The sequence below is a fragment of the Rousettus aegyptiacus genome, unplaced genomic scaffold, assembly GCF_014176215.1.
Source record: "Rousettus aegyptiacus isolate mRouAeg1 unplaced genomic scaffold, mRouAeg1.p scaffold_m13_p_15, whole genome shotgun sequence".
NCBI lineage: Eukaryota > Metazoa > Chordata > Mammalia > Chiroptera > Pteropodidae > Rousettus > Rousettus aegyptiacus.
In genome coordinates, this window is record NW_023416290.1 from 32,485,840 (window position 1) to 32,502,936 (window position 17,097).

The following is a 17,097-nucleotide window of genomic DNA, read 5'->3' on the forward strand; positions in this document are numbered from 1 at the left end:
TTTTTCGAATCATTTCTCTATCATTGGTTGTATCTTTTCTTATTCCAAATCTATATTTTCACTCTTTTTTCTTTAGTCAAAGTCATAAGTTTAACTTTTTTATTGACCTTTTCAAAAAAAAGCAGATTTTACATATACTTATCCTTTCTAATTTTATTTTCTACTTCAGTAATTTCAGTTTCTTTCTTTACGAATTTTCTCTTCCTAGTTTCTTTTGGTATGTTTTATTATTTTTCTAAGTTCTTTATATTTTTCCTATCTTTATTGAAATATAATAGACAATTAGTTGCTTGTATTTACACTGTGCAATTCAATGAGGTTTCTTCCACTTATAGCTGGCATACAATATGCCAGTTTCAGCTGTACAGCATAGTGATCAGACATCCACGCAACTCACAAAGTGATCACCCCGCTAAATCTAGTACCCCTCTTCCCTCTTACATATTTATTACATTAACCATCTTCCCCATGCTACACCCCACATCTCCATGTCTATTCTGAAACTATCCACTTGAACCTCTTAATCTCTTTACCTTTTTTGTCCCCCCAACCTCTCACCCATCTAGTAACCCTCTAAATATTCTCTGTAACTATGAGTTCATTTCCGCTTTTGTTGTTGGTGCTCTTGATTTTGTTCTTTAGATTCCACATGTACATTAAATCATGCAATATTTGTCTTTCTCTATCGACCCATTTTGTTCAAAACAATACCCTCTAGGTCCATCAAGGCAAATATCTTTTTACATCCCCCTTTAGTCTGCATATGTCTTTTAATCTGAAGTGAGTCTCTTGTAGACAGCATACACAGGGGTCTTGTTTTCTTATCCGTTCAGCCATTCTATCTTTTGGTTGGAGAACTTAATTCTTTTCCATTCGAGGTACTTGTTGACAGGAATATAATTATTAACATTCTTTTTTGATACATGTTTTTTCTTCTTAAAGAAGTCCCTATAACACTTCCTGTAATACTGTCTTGGTGTTGATAAACTCTGTTAGCTTATTTTTGTCTGGGAAGCTCTTTATCTGTCCTTCAACTCTAAATGATAGCTTTTCTGGATAAAGCATTCTTGGTTGCAGATCCTAGGTTTTCATCATGTTGAATATTTTGTGCCAAGCCCTTCTGTCCTACATAGCTTTTGAGAAATCAGCTACCAGTCTTATGGGTGCTCCCTTGTGGGTAACTAATGGCTTTTCTCTTGCTGCTTTTAAGATTCTCTCTTTTTTATTTGACCTTTGGTGTTTAAATTATGATGTGTCTTGGTATGGGCTTCTTTGGGTTCCTGGTTTTGAGGACTCTCTGAGCTTCCTGGGGTTTTATGTCTATTCCTTTCACCAAGTTAGAGAAGTTTTCCATCATTATTTCTTCAAATAGCTCTTCAACATCTTGTTTTTTTTCTGGTACCCCATGACACATATATTTTTACCTTTAATAGTGTCCCATAGGCTCATTAAATTATTATTATAGTCTTGGCTTCTTTTTTCTTGCCATTCTGACTGCGTGTCATTGGCTTTCCCATCCTCTATATAGGTCATTTGATCCTCTTCTTTATTCACTCTGTTTCTTCCATTTAATATACTTCTCATCTCAGGTAATGTGTTCTTCATTTGACTGGTTCCCTTTTATAATTTCCACTTTCATTTTTATGTATTTTATCTCTGTTGAAGTTCTCAGTGAATTTATCTGCACTTCCCATAAGTTCATTGAGTATCTTTATAATCAGTGTTTTGAACTCCGCATCCTAAGTTAGATTGCCTGACTGTTATTTCTGGATCTTCTGTTCTGTTCTCTCATATAGTTTCTGCTTCTTCGTCTTCCCATTTTGGCTGCCTATGTACTAAGCAAAGCTCTTCTTTCCCACTCTTATTAATGCAGTTTTGTATGGTATGTATCCAGCGGCACAGTACTGAGAGGGGTTCAATTGCAGATCCAGCTTGACCCAGCCTGTGCCTCTCCAGGGCCCCCTGTTAAGATTCAGCAAACAATCTACAGATGCCGTGCTTATAGCTGCCTCAAAAGGCCACACCAGAAACCCAAATTCAGCTGCCACCAGTGTAGATCTAGGCATTGCTCAGCAAGAGGCACCTGACTAAGGGAGGACACACCAGGATGTGGGTTGGGTGGGGCCGCGAGTTGAGAGAGGCAGAGTTTCAGGGAATCCTCTGGGTGGAGCAAACTGTTATCCAGTTTGATGAAGTCTCAGCTGTGGCTACGCTAAGTTCGCACACTGGGAGTAGGGAGGGCTCAACAGAGGAACAGTGGATACTGCCTGCACTTCTACACAGAGCAAGTCTCGCCTTAACCTTCACTATGACAACTCAGTGTCCCCCTGTGAGTCCCTGGTGCCCCCTGCATAGCAGAACCAGTGCTGGTGCTCAAAGGGAGCAGGTTTGTCACCGCGAAAGTCTACTTGCAGACATGGCCCCTTTAAGAGGTGTCTGCCACTGTCCCACTCAGCCCCTCGGGACCAGGCAAACTCAAGTCCTCGCCCTGTCCTATCTTCTGCCATTGTAGGGTGATTTCTTAGTTCTCTTTCTAGTTGTATGGCTTGTTCATCTAGATTCCAGGTGATTTCCCTTGCTGTTTGCTCCTTGTTTCTTTCATAACTTTGATTTGGTCACCAGAAGGATGACCAGAGCCTCTATTATCTACACCATTTTTTTTTAACCCTCCTCCTAGGTTCTTAATAAGTACTAAGGTTTTTAATTTGGGGGGGTGGGGGGGGGTTCTTCAGGTAATGAAGGAATTTAAAACTAAATATTTTCCCCTAATTATGGCTGTGCTGGATTCCATAGATATTGATATAATTTGTTTTCCTTTTCATTATTTTCTAGATACTTTGTGATTTCCTCTTCGATCCATTGGTTACCTTATCTAATATTTCCTAATTTCCAATAAGTGTGGGTTTTATCATTTTGTAACTATTTACTTTGAATTTTAGACTATAATTAGAAATGTGGACTGTGAAATCTTTTTTCAGACTTTGTTAGTTTAATCAATGGTCTATGAACATACCAAAAACATATATACATATATATCAAGAACATATATACATATATATCACTACATCAGTAATAGATGTATACTTTATATATTTATATATAATCAAGTTTATTGATTATATTTAATCCTCCTATGTCTTTTCTTTTTTCTATTATTCTGTCCAATTTTGAAAGAGATACATTGAAACTTCTCATATGAATACACTTTTATTAGATTCCCCTGACATTTTGAATAGCTTTCCTTCACAAATTTAACTGTCATTGTGGCTGACGCACATGTTTCATTATAGATTGTCTTTTATATCAACACGTAATGTTCCTCTTTGTTCTTGAATATTAACCCCTCTTTAGTCACTTGAGATCTTTTAACTTTAACTAATTTACCTGACATAAATACTGCTTTTTTAAAATTTCACTTGTTTAGTCATTTGTATGATTATCTCTTTCTTATCCGATACCTCTAATACAAAATATCCCTACATTTCTATCCTCTGCAGTACATGAGCCTCTTATAAACAGCATAGAGTTAGGTTTTGCATCTTAATTCACCCTAAAAGTCTGACTTTCAATGGGAGAATAGACATTTAGTGAAAAATATATTTCATTTTATTCCTTCCGGCATACATTTAGCTTATTTTACATTTTTGTTTTCTCTATTTCCTTTTCCTTGTTCTTGTTGACTTAAGCTGTTTTGTTTCTTGCCTTTTGCTATTTTGGAAGTTCTCTTACATTTTGCCATTTCATTAAATGTCCCACTGTGCTCAAAATGACACATTTCTCTGCCATTATTTTAAAATCTCATCAACTACTCCTCTGCCAATACAGCCTATTTTCCTAAGACACTCTATTTACAACTATTACTCATTTTTCCTCATGTAATATGAGTTCCAAGATCCTGAAAGATGCCTTATGTTCACTTGACTAACAAAGACAAAATCTTTCAAGCTTATTAATAGGAATGTCATACAGAATGAACTACCAAACTTTTTGGGAATCACCTTACAACATACTTCTTGCTTTCCTCTTATATATACACATCCTACTACTCTGAAAAACACTATTACCAGATCTAGCACAATCTAGTCTTTACAAAAGCTGTATTGATTGCTACAGAATATACTAATTTTAAATATTATTACTATTCTTTTCACTCCTTTCCACTTCTATTCATCTATAATTGACATATAACACTGCATTGGTTTAAGGTATACAATATAATGATTTGATATATGTATATATTGTGAAATGATTACCTCAATAAGATTAGTTAACATCTATCATCTCACTGAGTTAAAAAATATTTTTTCTTGTGATGAAAACTTTTAAAATCTACTCTATTAATCACTTTAAAATACACAATAGAGTATTGTTACCTATAATCACCATGCTGTACATTACATGCCTGAAACTTATTTATCTTATACCTGGTAGTTTGTACCTTTTACCCACTTTCACCCATTTCCTCCAAACCCCATTACCCATCTCTGAAAACCATCAATTTGTCTATTCCTATGAGTTCAGTTTTTAGATTAGAAATATAAGAAATCTTTCAGTATTTGTCTTTCTCTGTCAGACTTATTCACTTATCTTAATGCCTTCTAGTTCCATCCATGTTATCACAATTGGCAAGATTTCCTTATATCTTATAGCTGAATAATAGTCCATTGTGTACATATATAACATTTTCTTTACCCATTCAACCATCAACGGACACTTAGATTGTTTTTATGTCTTAGCAATTGTAAATAATGGTGCAATGAATGTGGAGCTCCAGGTACCTCTGAGATAGAAATTTCATTTCCAACACACACACACACGCACTCACACACACACGTGGGATTACTGGATCATATGGCAGTTCTACTTTAAATTATTTGATGAACCTTCATACTGTTCTCTATAGTGGCCACACCAATTTCTATTCCCACCAACAGTGCACGACAGTTCCCTTATCTCCACATTCTCACCAACACTTAACTCTTGTCTTTTTGATAACAGTTATTCTATCAGGTATGAGGTGATATCTCATTGTGGTTTTATTTGCATTTCCCTGATGATCAGTGATATTAAGCATGTTTTCATGTACCTTTTGGCTGTTTTGTATGTCTTCTTTGGAAAAATGTCTATTCAGTTCCCTTACCCATTTTTTAGTTGAAATGTATGGTTTGCTCCCATTAAGTTATAAGTGTTTTATATATTTTAGATATTAACCCCTTCTCAGATACATGATTTACAAATATTTTCTCCCATTCCACAGGCTGCCCTTTCATTTTATTAATGGTTTTCTTTGCTGTGAAGTAGGTTTTTACTTTGATGTAGTCCCACTTGTTTCTTTTTGCTCTTGTCTTTCCTTTTGGATGTCAAATCCAAAATATCATTGCTAAGAATGATGTCAAAAAGCTTACCCTCTGTTTTCTTCCAGGAGTGTTATGGTTTCAGGTCTTAGTCTTTATTTTGAGTTTATTTTTGTGTATGGTATAAGACGGGGGTCCAGTTTCATTCTTTTCCATGTGGCTACCAGTTTTCCAAACACTATTTTTTTAAGGAATTATCATTTCCCCATTGTATAGTCCTAGCTTCTCTATAATAAATTAATTGACCACATATTCATAGTTTTATTTATTGGCTCTCTATTCTGTTCCATGCATATCTACATGTCTGTTTTTTTCATTACTGGAGGTTTATAATATAGTTTGAAATCAGGGAGCAAGATGCCTCCAACTTTGTTCTTTTTTCTCAAGATTGCTTTGGCTCTTCAGGGTCTTCTGTGGTTCTACTTCAATTATAGGAGTGCTTTTTTCTATTTCTGTGAAAAATGTCATTAGAATATTGATACAGATTGCACTGAAATCTGTAGACTGCTTTGGGTAGTATGGATATTTTAGCATATCAATTCTCCCACACCATGAACACAAAATATCTTCCCATTTATTTGAGTCTTCTTCAAATTATTTCATCAATGTCTTATCAGTGTACAGATCTTTCAGCATTTTGGTGAAATTTACTCTTAGATATTTTATTCTTTTGGGTCCAACTGTAAATGAGATTTTCTTAATTTCTCTGATAGTTTGTTATTTGTGTTTAGAAACAACTAATTTTTGTATATTGATTTATATCCTGTGACTTTACTGAATTTATTATTCTAACAGTTTTTAGGTGAACTCTATTTATTGGGTTTTCTAGATATATTAATTATCATGTCATCTTCAAATAGAGACAGTTTCACGTCTTCCTTTCTGATTTGAATGCTTTTTCTTTTTCTTGACTCACTGCTCTGGCTAGGACTTCCAATACCAGGTTGAATAAAAGTGGCAAGAGTGGGCATCCATGTCTTGTACCTGATCTTAGAGGAAGAGCTTTCAGGCTTTCACCATTCACATAACATTAACTGTGGGCTTATCACATATGGCCTTTATTATGTTGAGGTACATTCCGACTATACAACTACTATTCAAGTCAAGCAAAAATACTCTAGTAAAATATTAATATTACATAATATCTTTATCATTATTCTGTCATTATCTAAATGCAACTTTCATATATTTTGTACTTACCCTTCTCCAAGTTTCTCTAACACATCAAACACTTCTTCAGGCTGCTTAGTCAAACTGTCTTCACTAAGCTTTTTTAACTTACTGATGAGAAAAAAAAAAGAAAAATATTTTACTTAATACCGTTAAAATTTTTGACTTTATTTTAAAGAATAAATATAAAAACATAGTCTCTTGTCAGACACTAAGAAAGCCAAAAACAATGAGACACCTTTAAAGTGCTGAAGGAAAACAAAAATTAATCTAAAATTTTATATCCAATAGACAGATCCTCGAAAATAAAGAATAAAAATTTAGCAAACAAAAAAAGATGAGAGAATTCACTAAATAGTTAAAAACAGTTCTCCAAGCTAAAGGAAATTGATACCAAAAGGAAACATATCTATGCAAAATAAAGAATGGCTAGTAGAAATACAGGTATATACGCAAAAACCTTTTCCCCCACTCAACAACAGCAGAATACACATTCTTCTCAAGTGCACATAAACATTCTCCAAAAGATACTGCATGTTAGGCCACAAAAAGTAGTCTTAAAATTTTCAGATGAAATCATACAAAATATCTTCTCCCACCATATGGAATAAAACTAAAAATCAATAGCAGAAAGAAAAAGAAAAGCACAAATATGTAGAAATTAAACAATATACTCTTAAACAACCAGTAGGTCAAAAACGAAATCATAAGGTAATGAAAAAAAATCTGGAGACAAATAAAAATGAAAACATAACATATCGAAACCTAGGGATGCAGAAAAAAGCAGTGATAAGAGGGAAGTCTATAGCAGTGTAAGCTCTCACACCTAAAAAGAAAGCAACAACCTAACTACACTTCAAGAGACTAGAAAAACAAACTAAACCCAAAGCTAGCAGAGGAAAGAAATAATAAATACTAAATACTAAAAAATAAATACTAAATAATAAACAGAGATACATAAAAGAGAATAGAAAAACAATAGAAATAAAAATCAACAGAACTGCTATAGTCTGAATCTTTGTGTCCCCTCAAAACATATAGGTCAAAATCCAAATCCCCAAAAATGATAGTATTAGGAGGTAGACCTCTGGGAGGTGCTTAAGTCATGAAGGTGAAGCCCTCATAAATAGGATCAGTGCAGTATAAAAGTGGCTTCAGATATGCCCAAAGCCTCTTCTACCATTAGGGACACAGCAAGAAGGTGCCAGCCGTGAACCAGGAGGAGGGCTTTCACATGAACGTGACCATCCTGGCACCCTGATCTTGGATTTCCTAGTTTTCAGAACTATGAGAAATAAATTTCTGTTGTTTATAAGCTATCCAGTCTGTGATACTTTGTTACAGCAGCCCAAACAGAAAACAAGAGTTGGTTTTTTGAGAAAACCAATAGAATAGACAAACCCTTAGCTAGACTAAGGGGGAAAAAAAAAAAGCAGGAGAGAATACTCAAATAACTAAAATCAGAAATGAAAGAAGGGACATTAAAACTGATTTAACAAATAAAAACTATTATAAGGAATATTGTGAACAACTATATACATCAACAAATCAGATGACCTAAAAGAAATGGATAATTCTCAGAAACAAACAACCTACCAAGACTGAATCATGAAGAAATAAAAAATCTAAACAAACCTAAAACTAGTAAGGAGATTGAAAGAGTAACCAAAAACCTCTCAACAAAGAAAAGCTAAGGACTAAATAGCTTTGCTGGAGAATTCTACCAAACATTTAAAGGTGGAATTAACACCAGTACTCCTCAAACTCTTCCAAAGAATTGAAGAGAAGTAAACATCTCCAAATTCATTTTATGAGGCCAGCATTACTCTGATAACCAAAACCACACAAAGACACATGAAAAGAAAACTATAGACCAATATCCCTAACAAATATTGATGCAAAAATCCTCAACAAAATACTAGCAAACCAAATTCAATAGTGCATTAAACGGATTATAACGATGACCAAGCGTAATTTACACCTGAAATGTAAGAATGGTTCGACATATGAAAATCAATCATTAACAAAATAAAGGACAAAAACAACATGATCATCTCAATTGATGCAGAAAAAGTATTTGACAAAATTCACCATCTTTTCATGATAATAAACGGTCAACAAACTAGAAATAGAAAGAAACTACCTCAACATAATGAAAATCTAACAATGTGCTCAATGGTAAAAGGTTAAAAGCTTTTCCTCTAAGATCAGGAACAAGGCAAGGATACCCATTCTTGCCACTACTGTTCGACACAGTACTAGAAGTCCAAGACAGAGCAATTAGACAAGAAACAAATAAAAGGCAGCACAGAATTAGAAAAGTAAAATTATTGCTATTCACAGATGACATATTATATGTAAAAACTCTAAAGATTGTACCCCAGGGAAAAAAAACCCATTGTTACAACTAATAAATTTCAGCAAAGTTGCAGGATACAAAGTCCACATACAAATTAGTTGCACTTCTATACATCAACGATAACCAATACTAAAATGAAATTAAGAAAACAATTCCATTTATTATAGCATAAAAAAGGATAAGGTGCATAGGAATAAATTTAACCAAGGACTTGAAAGACGTACACACTATAATTACAAAACATTTCTAAGAAACAAACCAAATAAGATATAAATAAATGGAAAGCTATCCTATGCTCACGGATTACTTGGAGACATAATATTGACTAAATGTCTATTTACCCAAAGCAATCTATACTCGATGCAATCTCTATTAACATCCCAATTACTATTTTTTTGCAGAAATGAAAAAAAAATCCTCAAATTCATATGAAATCTCAAGGAACCCCAAAGAGCAAAGTCAATCTTGAAAAAAAAGAACAAAATTAGAGGTCTCACAATTACTGATTTCAAAACATACAACAGAAATCTAGACATTGTGGTACTGGTACAAAGACAAATACATAGGCCAAAGAAAGAGAACAGAGAGCCCTGAAATAAACCTAATCCCTTGCATACGTGACCAAATGATAATTAACATGGGTGCCAAGACTATGCTATGGAAAAAGAACAGTCTTCAACAAACGGTGCTGACAAAATTAGATATTTATATGCACAACAATAAAGCTGGACCCTTACTTTACACCAAACAAAAATTAACTCAAAATAGATTACACACCTCAACATAAGACCTAGAGCTATAAAAACTTACAGAAGGAAAAGCTTCAGGGTATTGGATTTTAAAATGATTTCTTAGAAATGACACCAAAAGCACGGACAACGAAAGCAAAAATAGACACATGCAACGACACCAAACTTAAAAACTTCTAAGCATTAAAGGAAACAATCAACAAAGTGAAAGGCAATCTACAGAATGGGAGAAAATATCTGCAAATCATATAGCTGATAAGGAGATAATATCCAGAATAGGGAACTTTTACAACTCAACAACATACCCAATTAAAAAATGGACAAAGGACTTAAATAGACAATTCTCAAAAGAAGAAATACAAATGTCTCATAAGCATGTGAAAAAATGCTCAACATCACTAGTTATTAGGGGAATGCACATCAAAGCTACAATAAAATAACACCTCAAACCATTAGGAGGGCCACCATTAAAAAGAACAAAAAACAACCAGCATTGATGAAGATGAGGAAAAATTGGAACTCTTGTGCATTGTTGATGAAAATGTAAAATGGTATAGCCATTATAGAAAATATGGAGATCCCTCAAAAATTAAAAATAGAATTATTATATGATCTAGCAATCCCATTCCTGGGTATAGATGCAAAAGAATTCAAAGCAGCCTAAGATATATATGCATACCTATGTTCATCAAAGCATTATTCAAAAGAGGCAATAGGTGGAAGCAATCCAAATATCCAGATGAAAGATAACCAAAATATGGTATATACATAGAACAGAACATTATGCAGCTTTAAAAAAAAAAAAAGGGCAATCCTGTCCTATGCTACAACATGGATGAACCTGGAGGACATTATGTTAAACAAAATAAGCCAATCGCAAAAGAACAAATGTTGTATGATTCCATTCATACAAAGTATGTACATAGTCAAAGTCATAAAAACAAAAAGTGGAAAGGTGGTTGCCAAGGGCTGGGGGGAGGAAGAGGAGGAATGAGTGTTCAGTGGCAGTACTGCAAGGTGAAAAAGTTCTAGATATCTTCTGCAAAACAATGTGAATATACTTAACACTAGAGAACTTAAAAATTGCTATGATAAATTTAATGTCATGTTTTTTTACAATTAAAAAAATCTTGAAACAGAAAAATTTTCCCATTTTTTATTAAAAACATAATTCATTGTTTAAACAAGAAAAATGACCTAATGTGAGGTTAATAACAGATGTACAAGTAAAACATAGGACAAAAGAGCACAAAGGAAGGGAGGCAAAAAATGGAAGTGAACTCTTACGTGACATGTGAAGTGGTAATAAAGTTATTTGAAGAAAGATTTTTGACAAGTTAAAGATTCATATTGTAAACCTTAGAAGAATAACTAACAACAGAAAACACAGTGAAGATAAAATGGAATAAAAATTACTTAATTGACCCAAAAAGGTGGGGGAGAGGTCAAAGAACAGATTGTGACATATAGAAAAAAATAGCAAGATTGTAGATTTAATTAAGCCATTATCAGGAGACACTCCCCACCCCACACACACACACACACACACTTCTGACTATGATGGTATGAAGAGGCTGGTAAATTTTCCACACACTGAACATTGTCAAAATCAACCATTTCCTGCCTCAAGAAATTGACACAAAAGCAACCAACGTAATGAGGAACGACGTTTATTCTTGATACCCTGCCCTGGCTTTGGGTAATAATGGCAGGACTCCGTGGCATTCCAACCTAGGGCTGCTACCATCACCCATCCCCCAATTCCATTGGTAGAGAAAAACTGTAGTTTTACCAGGACAAGGTTGACTATGAAAAATAGCAACTTTGCTGCCAGAAAAGATGGGCTCAATTTGGGACATGAATTTAAAATCTGGCAGCTTTGTCAGCTAAAAATGGTGAACCCAATAATAAGACAATTGTCAAACCCACAGCTGTGACAGGAAAGCCTGGATAAGTAATAAACCAGCCAGAAATTTAACAGGGAGATTCTGAAAATGACAACCACAGAAAGTGAGATGAGCTCTCCTCATATCGGTGGCTGACGGGGAAACTATACTCATGAGCAGAGAAACTATACACACGAGCAGAGGAGAACCAACAAAAAAACTCAGTGAAAAAAAAAAAAGCCAAGAGAGACTTGAAAACTATAGTTTCGAATGTGCTCCCCAACCTGCACACAGACATAACGGCAGAGAGTGGGCTCATGTGGGCTTAAGGCGTTTGAGGATAATCTCTGCCCAAGTTATTGGCTGACCAGTAAGCTATCAGACACAGAGCCTATCCCCAAAAATCTCTAATAGAATATAAAAATAAAACAACTCAGTAGAGGCATTCAGCAGCCAAACACTTCAGAGAGATAAATGCCACAGGAAAGTCAAAAAAAAAAAAAAAAAATGAGAGGGAGAAGGGGGAGAAACCAGAGTTTCTACAATGTATTAACTGCTCAGTTTTAAACAAACAAAAATATTCCGAAATATGAAAACAAATGGGAAAGTGTGACCCATACTCACGAAACCAATCAATAAAAAAGAAGTAAATTAATAGGGAAAAAAAAAAGCAGTCAACAGAAAATGACTTATAGGGTTGTCAAGTAAAAACACATGATTTATTTTGATAAATGATTTATGTTTTATGTCATTCTGACTTTATTTCCTCTTACCTTTTCTGGTGTTTTAAATGAAAACTGATCATTTCAGTTACAATGTAATTTTAAATAATTTTTACATTGTTTGCTTTTAAAACCCTTACCGCTTAAAAAACCTCATAATTAAAAGGGAATGCAGACAGCAGTAAGATAATGGCTATGTGTAGAGCCACAGGGAAGATAGAGCAATCAGGGGGATTGTTTTATAAACTATATAAATGTCTAATTCATGTACTGTATACTTGAAACTAATAAAAAAAATTATAAGAAAAAAAGCTAATTTAAAATACACACCAAAAAAAATTTTTTTCTATATTTTGCCTTAGCAAATACAATATAATGAGCATAATTTCATCTGTTTTTAACATATTGTGGTTTTTAACACTTCAGAATTCCATCAAAACTATATTTTTTTAATCACAGATCCAAAAAAAATTATTCTGAGTGCCTTTAGGATGTGCGCTCTTCTCAGGTGCTAGGGAATTCTGTGGAGAACAAGTCACCCACAAGGTATCTCTCTCACGGAACCAGACAGGTAGGATTTATTACATCTTAAGCAGATATACCGTAGAATTGTCTTTTTAAAATAAATAAGTGGCTAATAACATCTGGTTTTCCTTTCTTTTGACCTTCCATCCCATTAAGAAGGGAAGAACATACTGCTGTTGCTAAGACTATAATGAAAAAAAGCCATCTTCTCCTACATTGTTTTTAAACATTATTCTTTTTAGCTATATTCAAATTCTCAAATAGTTCAACATTTAAATACTCACTTTAACCTTACCCCTACCCACAGGCTTGTTTATCTCACTTCTGTGTTTCCTGTTCAATGTAAGAATTTCTGTTAATATTTTTTCCAAGACCCCAACACAAAGATTTCTAAGTCTTCAATACAGGACATGGAGAGGAACTCTTTTATATAACCTAGTCTGTTTTCTACAAATTCTCCTTAAGATTTTATCCTTTCAAGAATAAGTTACATTTAAAATTATACCTCAAATAATGGTGTTATGCTGAGACACTGTTTAATATTCTTATCTTTAGAGATGTACACTGAAATACTTAAGAATGCCATAATATATCTGAGATAACTTCGAAATAGACACAGAGGCAATCCCAAGGTGAGGTGCATGTATGCAAATATAATTATGCAAGACTGTCAAAAAGTTCATAATTGTTGAAACTGGGTAACAGATACAGAGAGGTTTATTCTCTCTTCTTTACAAAACTATGTTTAAAGTTTTTACCATAAAAAAAAGTTTTTTAAAGGCTAAATGGTAGGAATTAAATGAACTTCAACTGTTCTTAGAAATGACTGGAAATGAAAAAAGCATGTATTCATTGTAAATTTATTATAAACTCTAAAGTAAATTAAATGTCCAAACACAGATTATTAATTATAGAATATCCAATGAGTTATCAAGTAGCTACTAAAGATTATATTGTTAAAAACTCACAGATAAAAGACAAGTTAACAATATTATTGCTAAAAGGGCAGGTTATAAAATAATGTCCACAGAATTAAACAATTTTCATTTTTTCTTTTAAGCATGAGTGTATCTGCATATGTATGTTAGCATACCCACACTGGCATCCACTTACCGTCAAGACTTTGTTTTGTTCACTGTTATATTTCCAGCACCAAAAACTGTGCCTGGGACATAACAGGAACTCAAATATTTGTTGTACGTAATACCTTAAGAATTCCAGGCAACATGGTTTTGGAGGTGGCTCTCCTCTATGCTTTTATTTCATAAGGTTTCTACAAGATTCATTTTTTTCTGTAATTGAAGAAAACTTTTTAAACTGCACCTCATATAACAATATTAAAATTTTTCTACGCGACTCAATAATTACTTCATGAAATGCATTCCATAAAATCACACTAAAAAGAAAAGCTTCTATAGACTGAATTAATAAATTGATCAAGGAAATCAAAAATAGTAAAAATGTTATCTGTTAATTAGTCTTATGAGTGAATTCTGCAGCCATGTAGGAATTACTATTTGTAGAAAAACTACTGTTTCTAAAAATTTTCAACAAGGGTACAAAAAATAGTAAGACCAGATCTAAAAATTCATATTTATTCAATATATACTTACTAAATTAAATCTTGCTGGGGTAAGAAAAAGAAAATTAAGAATATAGCTGACAACCAAGAGCTCCTAATGCAATAGGTAAACCAGATACATAAGAGCTAAATGAAATATAATAATAAATGTAGTTAACATTTATTTGGGCTTTTAATGGCCTTATGCTGAGTACTTAAGCATTTTCTCATTAAATCTCTATACCCTTTTTTGGTAGTAACTAAAATACTTACAGTTTTTAGATAGGGAAACTAAGATTTAAATGACTTCTCCAGTCACTTGGGCAATAAACAGCAAAACAATTAAATCAAGGTCTATCCAAGGTATGGTATAGAGCCTCTCACTCCTAGGAAGCTAGCAAATATCAACAATTACTACATCAAGTATCACACATCAAGTCACATCTTTTAAGGCAGATATTCTGTTCTCATCTTCAAATTAATTAGTTATCTCTGCTCTGAAAGGTACTATTATAGCCCCAAAACCATGAGCTCCTAAAACAGGATTTAGCAGTTTCTTTTTTCTTCCCAGCGCTATACTATGCACTCAAGAGATTCAACAGATGAACTTTTAGCTTGTTTTGTGTTTCTTAAATTCCAAATCACCATACCATATTATATGAGATGATAGGTGGCCTATGTAAATAGCAATTTAAATTATGTTTTAGGAAAATATGGTTTGGGGTGGGTCAAAGGGATGAATTTCATTATGGTGGATGAAGTACATTATGGTGGTTATGGTGGTATACTGCTAACTGTATAAAATAAACCAACATACTCCTCTCAGAGATTTCATCCCAATTCCCTAAATGTCCTATAAACCAAATTCCATAATAGGGAAGAGAGGAAAAAAACTGCAAAACTAGGGGATGGTTTTGTTTCCTGCGACCCAGAAGTACAGTGATAAAGATCTAGGCTTAAAGTTAACAGTGGAAATGACAGAAAAGAACAAATTCAAGAGAGATTTTGAAAGTATCATTTCTCACTGTAAACAAGATAAAAATCCTAACTGTAGAGTTTAAGATCCTCTCAATCACCTTATTTCCACTGCCAACACTCTAGCTACAGTGGACTGACTATTCCTTAAAGGTCCTGAATCTTCACATAACACATTTTTTAAAATCACATAATCTCTGTACTATAAAAAGCAGATATTGTATAGCTATTTGTACAAATATATCTACCTCTACATGTCCATTCTCTTAAGATGATCTTCACACTTTTCTTGCCTGTCAGTTAACCACTTCCTTGAAGATACAGTCAAAAATCTTCTCTGTGAAGTTTGCAGTGATAACTCCTTCCCCTCTATGACCATCCCTACCTACCTACCCACCAAAACAAAGAGAACTAATCCCACTAGTAGTTATGGTCCATAGATAGCACTTAGCACACTGAGTCATTATGCCTTTATTTATTTATTGTTAAGAGTTTATCACCGGAAATGGGAATTCCATAAAGATATGAATCACGTCTTATCCAGCTTCATATCTGCAATAAGTACCTAACACAGAAGTACCTAACACAGAACCTCACACACTACTGCTTAATAAACTTTTGTTCAATAAATAAATAAATAAACAGGTGGATAAAACAAAATTGCTAACTAATGGAGAACTAACGGAACTTCAAAATGCCTGTCACACAGTGCCCTTTAAGGGGAAAACCTTTCATCCTATATAAACTGTTATGGCTCATCAAATGCTGCTTCAAATGAAACCAGCTTTACCATCTCAATATAAAGTACATATGGCTAGAGCCAAGATCCAGAGCCAAGGGCTGAAATGGGGATGTTACAAATTTCATGGTTACAAAATGGTCCAATTAACCTTAAATTTCAAAAAAAGTGTAAATTCTAGTAAACAAAGATAACTAAGGTCGCTGGAGCTCAATTCATTATTCCAAGTGACTCTAAGCTGCTATCCCTCTTATTAATGGAGCCTATACCACAACCAGTATTAAAGACATTGAAGCTCAGAGGGAACTAGAAGCTGACTGAGCACCTTCCCATACTACTCCACACACATTTCCTGAGTATCCTCAGAATAAAATTCCATTACTAAAGATAGTCTGCATACCTCTCTTCCTTGTGGTCTTAAAAAACGTAAGTAACAGAGTAACTAATACAGGAAACCAAGCAGATGAGACACACACCAAATGCAAACTGGAAAACGGTGACATCACTAATTAATAGAGGTTAGATGGAAGGAAAGGATTCCATTTTAACATATTGCCTTTAAGGAAACAGCAAAGTAGTCAAATGTTACTTAGTGGATTGTAAATATTGAATAAGACTGAGTACAAAGATTCCAAGTCTCAAAAGTATGTATTTGTGGGTTATTTTAATCAAAGTTGAAGCCACAAAGGTGGATAAACTCGCCAAGGAAATAACTACATAAAAAAAGAGGAGAAAGAAAATGCAAGGTCACTCTCAATTATGAATTGGGAAGAGCATATAAAATGGTCAGAGAAACAGAAGCAAGAGAAAAATCAGAAAGCCAAAGAAAGAGAAAGTTTCAAGAAAGAGACATGAGGGGGATAAGAACAGGGAAAAGGTTTCTGATCTTTCCAAACAATAACTGGTCATCTGCTACCTAAAAGCAGTTTCATTATACAGACAAGGCCTGAGTTTAAATGCTGAGCTAAAATGAAGCTTTGAAAAGAGATTTTAAAGATTCTAGAAAAGGGGAACAAAAATGTGATTATTGGAGCAAAGTCGTAAAAGGTATGAGAAG

General features: G+C 33.8%; 1 protein-coding gene across 6 annotated transcripts in view; it reads right to left on the reverse strand.

Annotated features, from left to right (window-relative positions):
- Positions 1–17,097, reverse strand: part of STK3 (serine/threonine kinase 3) — a 275,174-nt gene that overhangs the window by 243,395 nt on the left and 14,682 nt on the right. For all 6 annotated transcript variants that reach the window (XM_036232892.1, XM_016157839.2, XM_016157837.2 and 3 more), the window contains one exon: positions 6,555–6,635. In XM_036232892.1, coding sequence (XP_036088785.1) covers positions 6,555–6,635 — 81 coding nt within the window. The remainder of the gene's footprint in view (positions 1–6,554; positions 6,636–17,097) is intronic.